At 41.5% G+C, this 20,131-nt stretch overlaps 1 protein-coding gene across 1 annotated transcript in view; it reads right to left on the bottom strand.

Annotated features, from left to right (window-relative positions):
• The window catches only part of ELTD1 (EGF, latrophilin and seven transmembrane domain containing 1), a 41,160-nt gene extending 36,750 nt beyond the window's left edge, over positions 1–4,410 (bottom strand). Inside the window, exon 1 of the mRNA XM_010285399.1 lies at positions 4,310–4,410. Coding sequence (XP_010283701.1) covers positions 4,310–4,410 — 101 coding nt within the window. The remainder of the gene's footprint in view (positions 1–4,309) is intronic.
• Positions 4,411–20,131: the final 15,721 nt, after the last annotated feature.

Below are 20,131 nucleotides of genomic sequence, written 5' to 3' on the forward strand. Positions count from 1 at the left end.
GCTTCTGCTTCCTAATGGTCAGTGTTCTCTTAAGGTGTTTACAGACATCGGGTACAGATAAGTAAAGTGTCATGTAAGTGAGGGCAGTGACAAGATTAAATTACACCAAGAGGTTTAAAGTGTTGCAGAAATACATTTCTGCAATATAACTTAGTCACAACCCCCAGCATAAGCCTGAAACGGGACATTTTTCAGATTTGAAGTCTGCGTGATTTTGAATGTTACCCAGTTGACTCAGAGATGCAAATATCAATTCAGAACTGCAGCTTTCCTCAGGGGAATTTGGGTCAACAGTATCAAATGGATTACACTCATTATAACTAAAATTGAATGTAATCTAAGAGGAATCCAAGTATAAAAGCACTTTCCCAACACATGTCAACAATATATATTCTGCAGCTTTGGTATTCATGAGAATACAATAGAGAAGGTGTATGATTTGGATCTTAAAGAACACCCAAGTAAAACTAAGTTAGTTTAAGTGGAATTATGATAGGGAGGAAAAAATATGATGTTAATCTGAGTTCAAAAGCAAAGCATGAGAATATAAAAAAATCCAGTTTGGTACATGGCATTGCAGAGACCAGGCCCCAGAACATTTTACAGATATTGGTAGGAAGGTCCACTTCTTCAAATATCATTTGTGTCTCTTTGGCTCTTTTGCAATCCCAGTTTGCTCCCAGACCATGGCATTTCATGGGAAAAAAGAAAACTAGACTACCCTATTTGAGCTGCCAAGTGAACTTGGTCTTGAGAAAGTGTTATAGATCCTAGAAAACAATATATGTTGACTTTGGAAAGCTCATGGGATAGTAATCATGGAAGATGAGAAGTAGAAGGACAGTGATGACTGCAGGTCTTCATTCAAAGTAGAGGAATAACAGAACTAAGGAGAGAAAAGCTACAGGTTACACGCAGGAACTTTTCTTTTTGACTTGTTTTCTAGGAACTCAACTATAGTCCTCAAAATCCAGCAATATTACCTTTTTCAGGTGGATCAAACAGTTTATAAGCAATATTAAAATGATTCATGGCCTGGTCATCAATAAATTCTTTACAATCATGCCTAACTAACTTTACAGGGTTATTGGTGATTAGGACGTCTGTAAGAGGTTTAATGGTGACTATATTACCTTAGGAGGCTTGCCTATTAAGAACATCTTTCAAGTAATTTGAGAAATCTTTAGAATATCGACGAAGAATAGCAGTAACTTACATTGCAAACACAAGAATGAATATTTTAAAGTGTTAAATTCGTAAGGAGCTTTCTTATCACTATTCCCGTGGTCTAATGTAATACTGAGCAGACCGTGCTGGGGGATAATTTACTAGTCAACATCCTGTTTCCATTGAAATTAATGTTATAAATCACTGACATAACGTCGGCCCGGGGTGGTGCTCACTATGGAAAACTACTGGGTTAATGAGAAAGGCAAGTGAGGAAGAAGTTTTCAAGAAAAAAAACTGGAGTTTCATATACGGTTTGACGAGGTATGTTTAAATAATCTGCTTAATTTCACACAAAATATTTTACAAGTTCAACAATGATGGCAAAAATATCTTGCAGTTCTCTGTATAAACAATTTGAATTTTTCCTTCAGACAGCAGTTTAATGTAAAACCCAGGTGCTTAAAGTAATTTTCTAAATTTTACAGGATATATAATATTATTGGATTTGTGATTTAAAGGACATCAGGAAAAACAGCATTGATAGATGGAAAAAATGTTTTGGATTTTTTGTGTGTTTGTTTTAAGAAAACTTTCTGCCTATACAGAGAGGATACATTAAATGACAGCAAGCGCATAATCCATCTGCTTTGTTGTTACCTAATGTAATTATGGCATATACATTAACTGCTGGCACAGATACCCACTGAACACTGCAGGCAGTATTTCAGGAACGCATATTCCTTTAAAGATTTTTTTCTTTTTTTCCAGTAACTGATGAAAAATTTGGAGACTTTTAGAGACAAGATTGGCCAAATGACAAGGTTAATTATTGTTATTAAATGGTAATGCTGCATCCAAGCCTGTTTGATACACAAGACCTTTGCTGAATCGCTGAACTGTCTCGAGACATGACAGTTGGGGTGGGGGGTGGGAGGGTGGGGACCAGGCTGTTGTTTGTTTGGTGGCGTTTTTTATTGGTTTTTTTTGGGAGGGGTGTTTTGTTTTTTACATGGCAGTTTATGGTATTTGGATTGGTCTAAAATCTCATCATTAAAAATCACAAGGTGACGAAGGTTATAAATAGTTTCCTAGGAAATTTGTGTTAAATAACTCAAAGATGGGTGGATACAGGAATGTGTATATACATGCACCTGCATACTGGTAAGATCCTTACGTGATACAGTTGTAAAATAAAATCAATCCTCCATTTTCACCTTACAAATGCAGCTACCATGTCTTTCACTCTACATAAATAATTATGGTTAGATGAATTCAGCTACTAGCTGCATGTAATCATTTCTCTACTAGTCTCTTGAAGGTGTATAAATGTATTCAAAAGCAAGAAAATCTGAAAAGCTGATATAGCCTTTTCAAACTCCATTTTGAATTGAGGATGGTAGCTCTGTATTAAAACCGCATGTGTTCATTAATATGAGAACACCATTGGTTTAGGATTGAGTAGCCCCATCAACGCTCAAACTTCTTAGTGGAAGTCTTCCCCTGTCACAGAGGGCTATAAATTAGATCCAGTGTTTGAACAATCACTCTTTTACATCAGGTAATATTGTTCATTGTTAAGTAAAATGTGTATGTATTATATCAAAGCTAAACAAATTCTTTGTTGTATGAAGAGCATTCAATTCTTTTAGAAACTTTAAAACATATGAATACAGAAAGGAAGAACAATTTGTTGATTTTAGGGCTATGATGCAGTTGGAAGCTAGAGGAATCTGATGAGATTTTAGGAAAAAAGGATAGAGGAAATTTCTTCCGTCATATTCTATATACTTTCTGAAGTGCAATTTTTACCCTGTCATATATCTTATTTTAATACTGGGTGGTTATAAAATTATAACCTACCATAGGAAAACACCAGGGCAACTACAGCTACAAAATGACATAATTTGTTATTATTGTGACAAGCATGAGAAAAATACTTTGAATTATCAATTTTAGATATAAGATTTTTGTAATGTTGTTTACATATATTTACATGAAAAATGTAATGAGGGAAAGTCTTATAGCAGTGGATTTATCAAAACGGTTTTGAAGGATTTCCATTGCAGTGGGCACATCTCCATGATAGACTTTTTAACGATATGATTACCTATAATATGAAGAGTTAGCATGGGGGCAAAACTTGTCATATTGATTCACAATCACACAGAAGGTTGGGGGTTTTTTGCCCTTTGTAAATTTTGAAGTAAACTGTTTCTCCCTTCACTTCAACTTACAAACAAGGTTGAAATCACCCAAGTTAAAAAGAATTATTTGTGCATTTTCAGTCCTCATCAAGCCATGCAAAATGAGATTTTTGTAGAAGTGAACCTTTGTATTATAGAATATATTCTGGGCTCTCTGGCATTGAATTAAATTGATATCAGTCAGGCTGGTGGCCTTTATTACTTAGTAAATTACTTGACTGGAAAACTGACAACGTTGGAGTTTGGTCACTGGAGATAGCCACCCATGGTGGGACGGTCCATGGCTGCAGGAGCTTGCCACCTGGGAGCCCGCCACATGGAAAGCCTGCTCTGGAGCAGCACAGCCTGTGAACTCAGCCCTTGACTTCCATGCTCCCAGCTCTTCTGCAGAAGAGCTGGGATTCCCCAAGCCTTGGATTGAAATCTGCCAGTTAGACCTACGTCTCCAAGGGCTTTCTGCTGGGGCCTTGCTACAGGCAGAGCACTTGAGGCTCTGGTTCCTCTGCTTCTTTGGCAGGGGCCACAGTCCTGGCTCCCACACAGGGTAATCTGTGCCGTGGCCAGGGTCCTTTGCAGGCTCTGACCTGGATAACTAGCCAGGTTGGCCAGAGGGGCAACAAGCTTTCCAGGGCAGCAGAAGTCTGGTGGTTGCAGGTGAACTATTTTGATGCCTTGACATTCCCGAGAAGGATTTTGATGAATGAAGAACTCCTGACCAGAGCTTGAGTTCGATAACCTCAGTTTTCCCAAAGTCACACCTGAAGAAGCCTAGGCATGATGGCGTGATTTTCCTAAGTTTGATGAATGCTTGATGTTACTAAGGACCATAAGCAGCTCACACTGAGGCCATTAATGTGAATGCATTGTAGTATACAGTATCTCATCTGGGGAATGCACTGAATAGAAAGAGAAGCAATTAAAACATCAGCAATTACTTTCGACCCAATCCAGGCCTTTTGAAGCCAAGGTCGGGGGCCTCTGGGGCATACCCGTCTATCAAGAACAGCAGTGGCAGCACAGAGCTGGGGACCGGCATCGGGCGCAGCAGTCTGAGAAGTGGACAACAGTGGGTAGGAAGGAAACGCAGCCGGCGCAGCTGGGGAATACACTGATTCATTGCATCCGCCTGTTCTCTTTCAGCAGCAGCCTTTGCTGCCAAAGCTGCTCTGGAGCCCCGGGGGGAAACTAAAGCTACCCTTCCCTAGTGTAACCCTCATGGGAGAAAAGTACTTGAAGTGCCTTACTTAACCCCTCAAAAACAAGGAAATGAAAGGCTTCCTGTAAAACAAATTCCAGTGCTACTCACCCTGCTGTGCTTAGCTTGTCTGGAGGTCTCAGAGCAGTGGGTGATCTTACGTGCATTACTTCTGTGCCGCAGGACGGTGCATCTACAGCCATCGCAGCCCGAGTTAAGAGCGGTGATACCATTAACAACCTTGCCTTTCCTTCCTTGTGATGTTTTTCCATTAATGGTAATTTAACACAATTTGTTTATGATTCTCCAAAGATTCAGCATTCAAATTTGGTCTAAATCAGCATAAAAGAGCAGATGCTTAGAAAAACCTCTTGAGACCGCAGAACTGGGCTGGAAATCTCATTTAAATATGAATTGCTTTCATAATGGGCCTGATTCATCTTTGTCCTACACTGGGGCAGGGGACCATGCAGTTGCTGCATAGGAAATCTTGCCACTGCAAGCTCAGTCTTGCTAAAATTCCATAACTCTACCCCCTCGCAAGAGCTCTTCACAATGCCTTCTTGGGCTGTTTCTATAGCTTGCCAGGAGTTTAACTGGTTTGAACTTGGTGGCCCTGCAGCTAGCTGGGCTCCTAAAAGTCCTTAGTTCAGCAAACAAATATTTTCTTTCACACTGAAGATTGCGTATATGCAGAGATGATTTCAGATCAGCAGTTCTTCCGCATCTGGCTGAACGAAAGGGCTTCACAACAAAAGATTCCCATAGTCCCAGTTTAAGGAACGGGGCAGAAAAATCTAAAAGAAGAAGGAAAGTCATGTTCCTACGTATTCAAAACACACTCAAGCTGAGTTTCAGAGAATGGACAAGGTTCAGAGAGGTTAATATATTATCTAAACTGCTTCCCTCTATCTCTTGCTGTTATTTTCAGACAAGTTAAACATGAAGAACATTTATTGTTGGGTAAGTGCCAGTGATGAAATCGTCATTTGTTTAGCCACACAGAACAACCTGCCTTTTCAACACTTGTGAATTATCAAAAAAAGGAAAATCTGTAATTTGTGTTCACTCATATGTGAGGAGTAAGTGGGCGGGACAACAATCTTTAAAAGTTCTAGTCCTTAATCGGAAACAAAACATTCACCCAGACAAACATCTGCAGGAATTTGAGAATAAAAAAAGAACAGGGTGCTCGAATTAGTGAAACAGCGGGAAAGGGAAGAACAAGTAGCTGTTGAGTGGCTCTGGCCCACCAAGGAGCACTGCAGAGAGCAGCAAGGGCCCCCACCGCTCCCGCCAGAGGAGGCCTGAGGGCTGCACCGACCAGCGGAGACTCGGCCAGAAAGCTTCCGAGCCGTACGGCTGCAGGTGGGGAGCTTCAGTTTGGGTGTCCAAACCCTAAACCAGTCATTTATTCTCTGGCTGACACCCTTTCTCTGACTGGATCGTGAGGGGAAGATCCACCCCTCCGAGGCAAGGCTCGGAGCTGATCCGGCGTGCCCTGCCGACGTGGCGAGCGGGGTCTCGGGGCATCTGTCAGGGGTGCAGGTGAAGAGCACAACCCGCGTTACAGCTCGGGCACGAGGGACCGGGAGCTGCCACCCACTCCTTGGGGAAGCAGACCGTGACCTCCTTGCACCTGGAGCACTCAAGGCTTCCCTTCTGCCTTCCTGCCGGGAAGGTGGCATTCGTTCACCAGCAGAGCACCTGGCCTGAGGAGCTCTTAAAATGCAAAGATAAAGGGGAGAGGCTGTAGCAGAGTGATGTCAGAGACAGCAAGGAGACACAAGTAAAACGGAAGAAAATCCAGGGTGGAGATGGACTGCTGGAGTTTTCAAACTGGCTTTGGATGTGAGGAGTGATGACGAGATAAATTCTCTGGAAAACCAGATTATAGACACTGAATAGGAGGGGATAAAACAATAATCCCATTTTCAGTTCCAGTCACACACATTTCCTGGTTAGCTATACCGTGAACCCAGACAAGCCAAGCCTCCTGCCTGACAGGATGTGAACGAGCGAGACATCACCACCCAAATCTAAACATTTTGGTCCCAAGCAAGAGATAAGACAGAAGGAAAACAGCATAGCAAACAGTTCGATTAAGGGGGATGAAAAACTTCCAGGCAGAACTTTCCCAAACTGCAAAACAAATAGAGAGATGTTTATTCAGAAAACACAGCCAGGAAACGCATCACCACTTCACGGCTTACACGTGAGAACCACCGCGGCGCCATCATGGCGTGGGCACGCAAGATGTGAAAGAGGGGGTAAGTGAGAGACAGCACAGCTTGGACGAGGCGGAGATAATTAAGCATTATCTGATGAGCTTTATCAAACTTGCTACAAGCATGCAGCAAAGGCTGTGATAAGAAATAACCCTGCTCTCTGTCAGGATATGGACTTACTCTCGAGTCACACAGGACTAAGTCCTGGGGTCTTGAACACCACCCGGCACCGCGTTCCCACCGCGCGGGGCAGCCGGCGGTGGAAGCTCCCAGACATCCGCAGCGCGCCGGCACCGCGCTCTTCTGGGAGCCCTCCACAGAGCACAACGGGCGGTTCCAAACGCTGAACGCCGGCGTGAGGCTTGCGAGTCCATTGCACAGTGGCACGTGGTGGTGAACGCGAGTGAGAACGTACATGGAGCTCTGTAATGATTTATAAAGTAACTATCCAGGCACAGAGCTAGTTGTATGTTAAAGGTACTTTTAATTGGAGTTGATGGGAATCACTGACTGTCATTTTGTTTGGGGTGGTTCATATTATACATTCGGGAGCCAGAAATTAAGATCCAGTGGCTGAATTCTTGCCTAGAGTGGGCAGATGGGTGCGTTTGAACTGAAGGGCAAGCTCAGGTTCATGTCTAATCCTGGAGAAGGCTTTCCCCCAGCTGACCTGCTCTGTCACTCCTTCCTGTGGCAGGCTCTGAAGTAGCAGGATTGTTTCTGCTTTTACTTCGGAGTGAACAGAACAACATGCTCGTGTTTGGTTTAAGTGTGTGAAGTCTGTTTCCGTAACAGAGACTGACCTCAGACTCACTAAGTCCAAGGAGTGGCTCCCATTAACCTACATCTTTGCTTTTACAGAAGCAAAAGGGCAAAACACGCCAAGAGCAGAAGTCAAGAATGAAGACCACATTGCTCTTCCTTCCTCACCCCACACAGATCTAATTACCACGAACCAACCTCAACATCCTGGCGGGCACCCTGCGCCAAGCTAACCACTCGAGGATTAGACAGAATGTAACTGAGATACATCATCAGTTTCTTGGTTTGCCTCCTTCAAACCCACAGAATTAAAACAAGGTGAAGTGCAGCTGAATGGGCATATGCTGGATTTTGAACTGCCCGCAGTGTGCAGGTGTCAATGTTTTTCTCAGTGCTACCAGCAGAAGGGTTTTAGAAACATCTCTGCCAGAAAATTACATCATTCCCAGTCCAGCTTTCCACATTTATTGCTAACTTGCCTGTTTTCACTGAAACTCATACTTTAACTGAAAAGTAAAACAGCATATACACAATCAGAATACTTTTGTTTAAAGGAAAGCAGCAGTACAGAGGTTGCTAAGCACATCCCTTACTGAGAGGGATTTGCCAGTGGATAACTATGCCCCTTGTAGAAATGAATGGGCAGCCCTAGTAGAAGTTGTATTTCAGCACTGCAAATAGAACTGTATTTCATTTAAAAAACAAAACAAAAAGCCACAAAACCAAACAAAAACCAAACAACCTCTAGCCAGACGGTATCTGCATTGCAATTTCTTGCAGACTTCCCGTTGTATTTTCCATGTGCCATAATATTGACAGAGTTGACACCATGAAAATAGATTTATCAGTCTGTGAGGCTGAAATCCTGATTACATTGTTGAAATCTTTGTTCAGTTTACACAAATAAACACCGTGATTTCTGCTGTGTTCACAAATACTCCAGTAGCTACCGTATAACAGCCTTCAGGAAAATAAGACTCAAGGTTGTTGTTCTATTCCTAACGCACCTGGCTCTTGTTATTTCCAACACTCATTTCTGAAAACTGTTTGCAGAACTTTCTGAACCAAAATACATAAACTCAGTATGGTGCATTCTGGTATTTGTCTAAATCCAGACTTCCTTTTGCGTATTACAGCAGAAACCATAAACCATCCTCTTGTAGAGGAAATAGTTCCCCAATAGCTGCAAAGAGATAGCACACTGTCATGCACCAAATCTTGGGATCCAGCTGCACTGCATCCAGCACTTGTTAAATGCATCTAAGGGAGGCAGTATGACCAAATCAAGATTACTCTGTCCATACCTAATCCCTAACAACTGCTAGATGGATGTCCCCCATGGCGAGTCACACAAGGGCCATCACTCAGAGGTCTTGATACCTCTGCTTTCTTCAACAACACCCCATCTAACAGCAAATGAAACGCAAGGTTGGAAGTTAGGATGAACATGGTTTCCTACATCTCACATGATCAGACTACCTTCCTGGTTCTGGGGAGATGAACTCTTGTCAGCTTACACGTAACACTTTAGCAGCATTTTTGGAAGGGAAAATAAAACCTCAAGTCTACCACAAGTTTTTGCTAAATCATGATATAACATGATTTAAGAGCTTTAGCAGGAAGCCTTTATTTGGGCAACAAGGACAGATCTATATGTAGAAAGGACAACTGAGCTTATCAGTGTTTAACTAGATTTAACTAGAAGTCCCTCTTCATGCTTTTGAACCTGCTACTTAAAAATAGGAGGTATATTATGGCACCTGCACTTCATTGTACTACATTGTCTTCAATAATTGTTTTCCTTTGAAAAAAATAATTTGCTGCAACATATCTGAAACAATATTAAAAACATTTCTTGCTTTTAGCTTTGAGATCTGTATTATGTTCCATTTTGGATTTAAAAAGCAGAATACAATAGAAGATGTGGTAAAATTGCTTTCAAAGAAGTAATAGCTCAAATAACATGGAAGGCCATAAAACAGTGACTACAGGAGAAGCTATTTTTTTTTTTTTTTATTGTGGAAGAGTATTCACTGATTTCTGAAACCACAGGCTAATTATGCCCTGAGCGGACAAAGTACTTTAAGGAGCCTAGTCTGGGCATCAGAGACATTGAATTCACGATGTACTTTCGTCAAACCCAAGTTACAGTATTCAAGACAAGAGCAGCTTGATGAAATTTGATTGCCAGTACTATTCAGGAGGTTAGATGAAGCGACCTAATGCTACTCTATGAGTTGCATGGACCTATATTGCTCTACGTTAATATTAAGGTTAGGTCATTAGTTGAAGATAACACCAATTAAAAAAAATCTGTTCTTTGCTAAAGTCAATGTTATTTAATTCTTGTAAACAGTTACATGTGAACTAAGCATCTCCTGCAGTGACCCACATAGCTTTCATGTGGCTTGGTGAAGGTGGGTTTTCTATAGTATCTCTATTTGTAAGTTAACCCATTCAAATGCTCAGGAATTCAATAGCTTCACTACTGGATAATAGACTAATTCACAAAAGGAAATAATTTCAATCTATAACTGAAAAAAGCCATTAATTACTGGAAAACAGCCAGTCTCCAAACCTGAAGATATCAAATATGGTCTGACAAGGAGGAGACAATTAGACTGAGGAATTCTACCCAGAGGGAAAACATGCCAGCATTACTTCAGCTAGACTAATGACTTCAACAATAACCACTGAAGTATTTCCAGCTACTGACAATGCTGTAAATATTTAACTCCATGGTGAAAATGTCTTAAGTCCTGAGAGTCATAGTCTCAGAGACTGACCCCTGCAGTTCGTTCCTGGTAACAAAGGTCACTACAAAAATATATAGGGTTTATTGTCCGTCATCCCCTCCCAATTCCCCGCCTGTCTTCTGATGTGAATTAAAGCTAAATATAATGATGCAAATGGAATTAGAGGTTATAACACTCAGGGGAAGTTAGGACTGTGGTGCTGCTCAGGCTCAGTTAAAAGGTTGCAGATTTTTGGACAGTCACAGTCATTTTCCCACATAATAGCCAAATATCATCTTAGTGGAATTTGCTCATTTGAAAAGTCTGTAGCCCTCCTCCTTTCTGGAGAAACTTCTTCCAAACCCCAGATTGCTCTGAAGGCCAAATTTCCTCTTTCATCTCTCCCTCCTGAGCCCTATAGCTTTGAGGTGATGGAGCCCATGGTCTCCTCATGCCAAATGATCTTGGTAGAAAGAAAGGTCCGGAAAGAGCTAAGGCATACAATCTGTAAAAAATCCCTGTCAAATGGCAGAACAAGTTAACCCACTCAGGTCCCTTAATGAATTTTGAATGTGAGGGAAGTATATAGCATCCTAATTCAATCTAAAGTGACTTTTCCCTTGCTGACAACACCAACAACTCTGCTTTTCTGTAGTTATTACGTACTAGGTGAAAATATTCTGTTTATTCACAATCAATGTTGTCTACATAACTTTGTCATTGTCTAGTGAGGGTGTTTATTCTTAGCTACAGGGGCTAGGGACTTTATTATCCCAAAGATATGAAACATACTTAGTAGGCAAAAACCTCAAAAGTTCAATTAAAAACATATCTACAGTTTGGATAGAAATGACACTTTTAACAGGGAATAATTTTGAAAGATGGCACAAGCCAGAACTGAAGACACTTTAAAGTTTGCCTACCATAACACAACCTGCCACATAAAGTGTTATTATGAGCATTTCATGCTTGGGAGTGCTGACAGGCGTAGATATGTTGTATAAACGCTGGGTATCTGTCAGCGACCGGAGACGTGCCTGCGCGCCACGCTGGAGGGCTGCGCAGAGCCCCGAGGCGCGTCCCACCACGGGCAGCAACGCCGCGCGAGTGCCGCGCTCTAGCCAGGCTAATTAGCCCTTTAAAGACAGTCTCTTAGCCCGGACACGGCAGCGTGCCGCACAGCCGTGCTGCTTGCCCTTGCTTGACCGGGTTTATCCAGTACCGCACTGTGTCAGCGCAGGCATTTGGAGACGGAGCCCCGGTTAAAAAACACAGAGGAAACACTGCTGCTGCTGAAGGCGAGAGGGATAATTTACATACTAAGAAGGCAGAAGCCACAGAAAAGGAGGATTATCATGAAGTACTGAATAAAGCCATATAAAACATAACAGATTTCAACAGACGGCCGTGCTGGGGATGTGTCAGAGAGGAAGGCACTGCAGAAACCTTCACCAGTATTTTTCCCAGTGTTACTCAGCTGCAAAGTTCTTAGCTGGAAATGCTAAAAACTTGTTTCCCAAGCAAATAACTAAAAAAAAAAGTAGCTTCCCTTCATTTATTGAAATAAACCTCTTAAAGTAAGTGTCTAAATCTAAGTTGAAGCAAACCTAGTCAAGAGGTTTGTCTTGATAATCAAAAAGACTGAGCTTGCAGAAACATTGGGTAGATTTCTAAAGCATGTTAGGTATCCCTGAAACTTGGACCATTTATTAGATATGTGGAAAAGTGCTGCAAGCTTCTTTTTTGAAAGTGTTGGACAAGAAACTGTTTTAGCAAAAAGCAACAGTAAAGACTGCTGCTTTATTTTTGATTCAGGAAAACTATTACATCATGTATCAAATGTTTTGTTCATTAAAAAAAGTCATTGTCCTTTGTCCTCTGCACCCATCTCTGGCTGTACCAGCACAGGCAGTTCTATAGGATTTCCCTAATTTTGCTCCAGAAGTCCCAGCTCAGTCAAGACACTGAAGACCCCAGAATCGTTTGTTGGGAGAGGTTCTCTGTGTTCACATTTCTTGCAAACTTTATGTTATAGTAAGCATTAAACATTTGTTTATTCAGTCAAGTGGAGTAGGTTTACATCTTAAATCTAAATACAGACTATGCACAGAGAAAAGTCTTGTTTAAAAGGTATTTATTTTGCAATGGTCAAGCTCTTAAATATTAAAATACTGGATTAAAGCTTAAATTCTTAATCCAGCTGCCTTGGCTCCAGATCAGGCACTGTAAAGTCAGGCTGCAGGCTCTCTTTCAGAGACCCACTGAAAGATCTGGGATAGGGGACAGCTGGAGCCAGGGAAAAGGGCATGTTGCGGATGGGACAGCCGCACACACTGTTGCAAAAAGGGTAATGCCATGCTTTGGAAAGGCTTACATTTTAAAGGGCTGGCTATTGTTCAGAGGAGGGCTTTACCAATCCTCAAATCCACCCAGGAATTTGAGCAAGGAAAGGGCATTCCTTTCCTCTTAACTGGTGACATCCATCTTGCATCTGTTAGAGCAAGTGGCAGAGTCACCCTGCGAGTTAAGGCCCAGGAAAGAAGGAAAAATTGTTTTCAAAACTGGTCCACTTTTAGGCCATTAAACTGCAAGATAGTGAGGGGTTTCTTGAAGAACAACAGATTTCTTTAGAACTTCATTTGGTGCCTGTTTTAGCCAAAGGCTGCACTGTTGTGGTATTTTATGTTTAAACATACCCTACTCTTCACAAGCCACTGAAGTCTTTAAAGTCTTCTCATCTTTATCGCAGACAGTACTTTGATCTCAATGCCAGAAAAGGACAACACAAGAACTTCAGAATTAGACTTGTTTACAACCAACATACAATACAAATAAGTGAATGTGGCAAGGACATCCCCGGCAGATTGAACGAGGCCACGTTTTCCTAGTTCTACTTAAAATGCTTTTGTTTTTGCCAGTCATTGTACGAGCGATGTCATCATCAAGTCCAATGAAATTCACTTATTGAAGCGCTTTCCCCCTCAAAATGTTTCATCAATCATAGCCCAGAAGGACTCTGTCACAGGATAATTGCAACTTGGCGTACCAACAAAGAGCATCCAAACGTCCTCAGCTTCCTTATCTATACAATGGGCAGGGGTGACAGCCATTTTATTAGCTGAGATACTGTTACTCCCATCAGATAAAATAGTGTGTTTTGTTGCTTTGATGTTTGCTGTCACCATAGCAGAGCTGTCGTTCTCAACTGCATGTTCAAAGAATGACTGCCGTGGCAGCCTATGTTCCTCCACAACAACACTGCCTACAAACACCTCACAGAGAGGCACGGGGTATACTGATTGCACTTTGTCAGAGAGAGACGGGAAGAGCAATTGGAGTTTCCAATGTGGTTATTTCTAGTCAAGACATAATTGTGAAGTCATCTCTTGTCTACATTTATTTCCCTGAGGAAGGAGCGATCAGAGTGAATTCCCTCTGAATGGACAGCCAATTGTGAAGCCACCCAAAAATGATTTCAACAATCCCTGTTCTCCTGTCTCCACATACAGCATTATTAATCCACAGAATTTTTAGTGGATTAAAATAACATTTGGTGTAACTGCTTGTAGTTATTGTAGAGAAGCATTAAATATAACTATTACAGCACTCAGAAATACCTTACTTCCACATGCTTGGTTAGACCACGCAGACTTTGAAGGTTAACAAAAAAATCTGTCAAGCAGACCAGTATGCAAACCCATTTAATTTTCTATTTAAATCCTTCCTGACAGAGTAGACTTTTCTTGAATTTCAAAACAGCAAACGTTAACCAAACTCCAAAGGTGGAAAAGTCTGCTTGTCGACACCAGGCTTATCTCACTGTACTATCACATGGGCAATAATTATATGAAGCGCTGTACACACAGTTCAATAATTCCTCATTTGCCAGCTGCTACCAAAGACTTCCCATCTATACTAGCACAGGGAAGGACTGTGAACTCTTCAGTGGACTGCATGACAAACACCGTCCACACCTTTTATGTCAGCAGTGCTCTACCACACCTATGTCTGCTGAGGGAGGTTGGGTTGATAATGGGAACAGCACAATTAGAAGTCATCAGCCCAGCAGGAAACCTCATCTTTGGTGGCTACTCAGCAAGAGGTTTCCCCTGATAACAAAAGGCAAAGTAGGCAAGTGTAAACTACTCTGGCAAATACAGGCATCTCTGTCGACCTTCATAGTTCTACACATACAATATGCCTTTGGAAAGTCAAGAGGCATTTTCATTGCTGCCGAATCCAACAGCCCTGACATTATGACACCCCCCTCCATCCCCCAAGTAATTCCCAGATGCAACAGGTGAGTTCTGCCACATTTTTCCAGCTCTACGTTACTCCTTCTTCTCCTGTAAGGCAGATCCTGCTCCTTCCTTTGCACAGTAGTTTACTTTCCTGATTTTCCACCTCCATCCATGCTCCTGAAGCCACTTACACAGCTAGACGTTGTGAGCCGGATGCACCATTGGAGATGTAACCTTGAGAGACTTCCAGGTTTCATTTTCATTTATTGACTTTGCTATGGACTGTGGGTGGAAGTCCGGGGAATCACTTAACCTGCCTTTGTCTCAGTTCCCCATCTACAAAATCCTTTCTTCTACCTTGTCTGTTTTGATTTTAGCAAAACAGACCCAAACTCCTAAAGGTCACATGTGCTTCAATAACAATATGAAATCATTTGGCACCTTGATCTTGTTTGGTTAAGTGTAAACCAAATAATGAATCCTAAGAAATTAAACAAACTGAAACTTCCTTTCAAGCATGGCTCTCCAGAATGCTTTTACTTTGAGTGAAGGACAGTGCATAGTTAGAAAGGTACCTTGTTCCCCCACTAATAAGCAAAGCTAAAAAGGAAATTCTGCCATGGATTCAAGCGGTTGGGAGATTTAACCTCGAATAGTCTTTTGACAGCGCAAAGAAGTTACACATCGCACATGCTTGTTTTTAAGTCCTGTGCTGTTCCCTTTGCCGAGCACTGGAGAGGGTCTGGAGACACAGAAGGGAGGTACTCCAGCCCAGTCAACGGATGCCCTCCTTGCAGTAAGCAAGCAGGCCAAACTCTTCCCTAAAGTAAAGTTTCTTCTCCTATGGAAAAAAAAAAATTCTAGAATGGGATTTAAAATAAAAATTGTGGCCAAAAAAAAGAGGGTTGTGATAGTCTGTTTTGAGCAGAATTGCTTGTTATTTTTAGAGCACCAGTGGGCACCTCAAGGCTACAGTGCTCAGTGCTTTAGACATAGCTTCAGTATATGAAATGAATAATTTTATGTTATGATTTTTTACTTAAAGTTTTAACTCCTGAAGTCACATTAACAACTCTAATACTCAAAGGTTATACAAGACAAAACAAGATCCAAGTATCAGACTCCTAATAACAGAAGACATCTATTTTAAATCAAAGACAAAGACAATCACACGTTGTCTTGTTTCTAGTTTTCTGGTTTGCAGGTTACATGCATACATGAGATCCAATTCACAGATATATAACTTTGCAACAGATCTTCTGCAAATCCAGCAGCCCTACCACTTCTCTCATGCAAATCTGGTTTTCCAATTTTGGATACACACCATGGATATACCACATATCAAACTACTTGAAAATTAATAAAATGTTAAGAATTATGTAATTGTGCTACCTGATTTTGTTTTTGCATTTTAAAAATCCTCCTCACAGGAATTTGACACATGATAAGCTAACAATACAGAGAATAGAGACTAGCAATAGCTACTGGGAAAGTCAAGGGCAGAGAATTACTCATTTCATTATCTGTACATGTTCCTTCAAACAACAGCTACTGCCACACTTCAGACTTATGGCTCTGACTAACACCTCTTGGACAGACCTAGCTCGCTCATGCATGCATGCCTGCCTACCTACCTACCCACTTCACAGAAAAAATAACTATATAAGGGCCCCACCTTGCTGACTGCACTTAAAAACATGGAAGTACTTACCCTTGCCTCCTTTTTTTTTCCCCCTTCTGCTGCTCATTGCCATGATGTCTGTCTATATCCAAAAGCAAGCTGTCAGTAGAAATCTCAATGCTGTTTCCACTTCCTTCCTTTTTAATAGCTAGTTCAAGAAAGAGGTAGTAAATTGGCATCTGGAGTATTGGGGCACAGGAAACTACTCAGCTGCAATTGAAACCTGGTGTGTGTCAGGTGTGATGAGTTCTGGGGAAAAAATCAGAAACTTCCACAAAAGAACTGCAACTGCCAGAATCACAGCACAGCGATGAAAGGGGCTCTTCAATGAACAAAGTGTTCCTTGGTCACTTATAAAGGATTATTCAATTATCTAATAATTAAACCTTTAGATAATGAAATATTATTTAAAAGGAGGAGGGGAAAAACCAGCAACTTCGCTTGAGCAGATGTAAAACTGACACATCTGCCTCCCTCGATACTAGCAAATTGGCTCTTTCAATATGTTTCATTTGTTCTCCTGCCAATTGCTGATCTCCTGTCAATTTACTCTCAAACTTGGAAGAAAATTAAATGGTTTGATGACATATTGGTTTCTGTATTTTATCTTATCTTTGAAATGCAAAATGTGTGTTTCAATGATCTTAGAAATGTTTCACATCTTTGAAATCTTTGCAATTGTAAGACGTTGGGCTTGATCCCCATCTGGAACATAAGTCCATCTAACTAAATTAAGCTAGGCAGTTTATCACAGCTGGTGATCTTGTCCATCGTTTTTCCACAGATTAACACAGAACATGCCATATACTTACTTAGAAATGCGCAGTGTGAAAGGAGGTGACTCCCTATATGCTTTAGGTATGCTTGAAAATACCTATACTAGATGATTGCCTAAAAATGCTTCCTAATAGCCTTAAATACTCAAAATGAAACGATGGAACTGTCATCACAGCAAATCACACAAGGAAAGAAAAATGATAGCAGCATTAACTGCATCAGCCACCTGCTCTATAAAGGTTATTAAAATGATGGAAACAGTATGTTGGCTATGCCATACATGCAGGCTAAAACCCCCAGCAGGTCCAATATCCCATGCTACAAGCTGTAATTTATATGCCTATAATTTGTACTATACTATAATTTATACAACATTTATCAAAATGCCGTCTGGAAAAGACTGGCTACTGACTGGGGTGCTCTAATTCCTTGCTCTGTGGCTACTTACTTCTTTAGTCACAACTTGACAAAAGGATATCGGCACCAAAAACAGGACTTTGACAAATGCCTGTGTTGTGCTCCTGGATACGCTCGGGACCGCCTTGACCCTGCCAGCAATAAGCAGCTCAGTCTCTATTTTTTAGCAATTCCTCAATTTCACTTCAACTCTTTGCCAAGGGGTTGGGGTCCTATAAACATAATATACCTAACACAACTATGGGAACCTGTGCTGTGCTTAAGACAGCTGCAGCCACTTTTGTTCAAACACAGGGAGAAGAAAAGGAGAAAGTGAAGGAAGTAGTGGCAATGTCCTCTTCATCAGCAGTGTTTTAGCATGCTGGAGTTTAAAGACAGTCCTGAACAAACCTGCTCTTCTCTGGTCCTGAAAAACACCCTAACCACCCAGCTGCAGGCAGCACCTGAGCAGAAATGCACCCCATCCCTCCTACTGAAGCTACTGCAGCTGGCAAAAGCAATTCAATCACCCCGAGCCCACGAGCACATCCCTCCAGCCGGGCAGGTAGCATCTTCATGCAGGAGTCTTGATTTCAGGTTGCTGCCCTAGGGATGCCTAATGTATTTTATCTAAGAATTGTATAAAGTAAAATAATCTGTCACATAAATGAATGGCAAGAGGCTCAATTTTCAGAGCCACTGCCACTATGGATGGCCAATATAGATGAAAGTGCTTACACTTAGGCATTCTTGACTGAAAACAATGGCTTCCCTCTCTTTATGCTAAGTTTATCCATCCGTAAAGCAGACACATTACAGTTACCTAACTCAGAGAAATGGGGTAATACAACTTTGGCAAAAGAAAGGCTCCATCACGTTGCGTTATTAGACATAAAAAGGTAATATGAATATATGATTTTAAATCAACATTAAGGTAGTGTAGACTGCAGGACATTTCTGATATTGCTTTGGCTGGATAAAGTAATTCATTTTCTAACAGGTCTCTTGCCATGCTTGATATTCCACAGAGCCAGCCTGTGTTACAAGATGTACATAGCTAATCTGCTGAGAATAGAAATCATAAACAACACTTTATCCTGCATTATTTTATTCATCAGAGCATTATTCCAATTGGTGCAATCTTGAACTGTGGATTGGATCCTGGGATTGTATAGCCATGCTGGTGTACCCCGAGTTTGTCTGCTTTAAACATTCTTTAATTCCAGAGGAGGAGGGTAGTGTAAAATCTTTAAGGCTGTCATGTCTGGTTTAAAACTTTCTTATGTTTCCCCCCCCTCCCTTTTTTTTTTCTTCTTTTGTTTTTGCATAGTTGTATAAGGAATAATCTCATTACATTATTACCCGTACTTTCCTATGTGAGTAGTCAAGCAGGGTATTAACTGCATTGGCAGTTAGCGTTCAGGACGGAAGTGACAACTGCTGCCTCTGATTGTCCCCAGCACAGGAAGTTTGGCTTTTGGGAGCTCCCAGAGCAGGCGCTCAGCACCGCGAGAAAGAGGAATCTCTTGAGTGAATTTATGTTGTTTTTTTTCCAGGAGCTGGATTGAAATTTTTGTAATATGTACAAATGTGTCCACACATTCCTTACAAGTCAGCCATCACATATTTTCAGTAGCATTGTTTTCACAGGATAATCCTTAGTGATATACAAAATGAAACCTGTTATCGCTTTGATGAATGTGTTTTAAAGTCCAAGGATAAGCGTGGGTAAGTGACACAAAAAAGACACTGAAGATTTGCAGCGCAGTGACGAGAGCTGGCGGAGAGGAAAACTAGTTTATTTAGAAGTGGCTGCTCAGGGGTCATCTCCCAATATAATTTAACTGTACAAATCCACACTTGTGGGTATATATATGTGAATTAGTACTAAAACTTCATTAGTCACCGTCCCTAGAAATTTTTTTAGAGTGGTGGGTCCGAAGGTCATGCAGATATTGACCAGAAGATCTTGCTAGATCAGATGTTGAGAGCTGTCTCCCATGTCAGTCCTGGATACTAAGCCACTGTTAAATGTCTGTCTTGTTACAGATTTATTCTGTATGTGCTTGAGACGGAATCATGTCACATATTTGGCAGGAAATGTAATCCCTCCATAAAGAGGATTTGATCCTTGGTGTGATCCTGCAGTTCTCAGGCAAGAATAGCTCTTGGTAAAGCCAGTGCAAGGTCTGTCCTTGTATTTCCCTTTTGAGTGAGAGACAAGCCACAACCATGGGGTTACAAGAGCAAAAGCTCCTGTCCCCAATAATCCACATGGCCCAGATGGCATGAGAGGAGATGGGCTACGGAAACAAACTGCACAGTGCACAAACATGATGCCTACATCTCAATTCATGCGGAGAAACGGGATAATATTTTGAATTGTTTTCCAAAGCCCCAAGTGGCATGTGATGGAGACAGCAGCACAAGAACAATTACTGTGAAAGAGAGCAAGGCATGACTCCTGGTTCGAACAGCACCAGACAAAGTCACTGAACGAATGACAGCTGAGGGATCCTCCCCTCGAGCTGACAGCTCCAGAATTCCTCCGTCAAATTGACTCCCAGTTTTGAGACTCTCTTTGTCTTTGCTCCTTCCTTCTTTTCAGACCACCGCGGCCGTCCTCCTGCCCCTCCTAACAGACATGCCATGCCCTTCTGTCCTTTCTCTGACTCTGTCACCTAGATTGCAGCTGGTCCCATCTCTCTGCCATTCCTCGAGCTCTGGCAGTACTCACATGTG

Source organism: Phaethon lepturus, unplaced genomic scaffold, assembly GCF_000687285.1.
Source record: "Phaethon lepturus isolate BGI_N335 unplaced genomic scaffold, ASM68728v1 scaffold12684, whole genome shotgun sequence".
NCBI lineage: Eukaryota > Metazoa > Chordata > Aves > Phaethontiformes > Phaethontidae > Phaethon > Phaethon lepturus.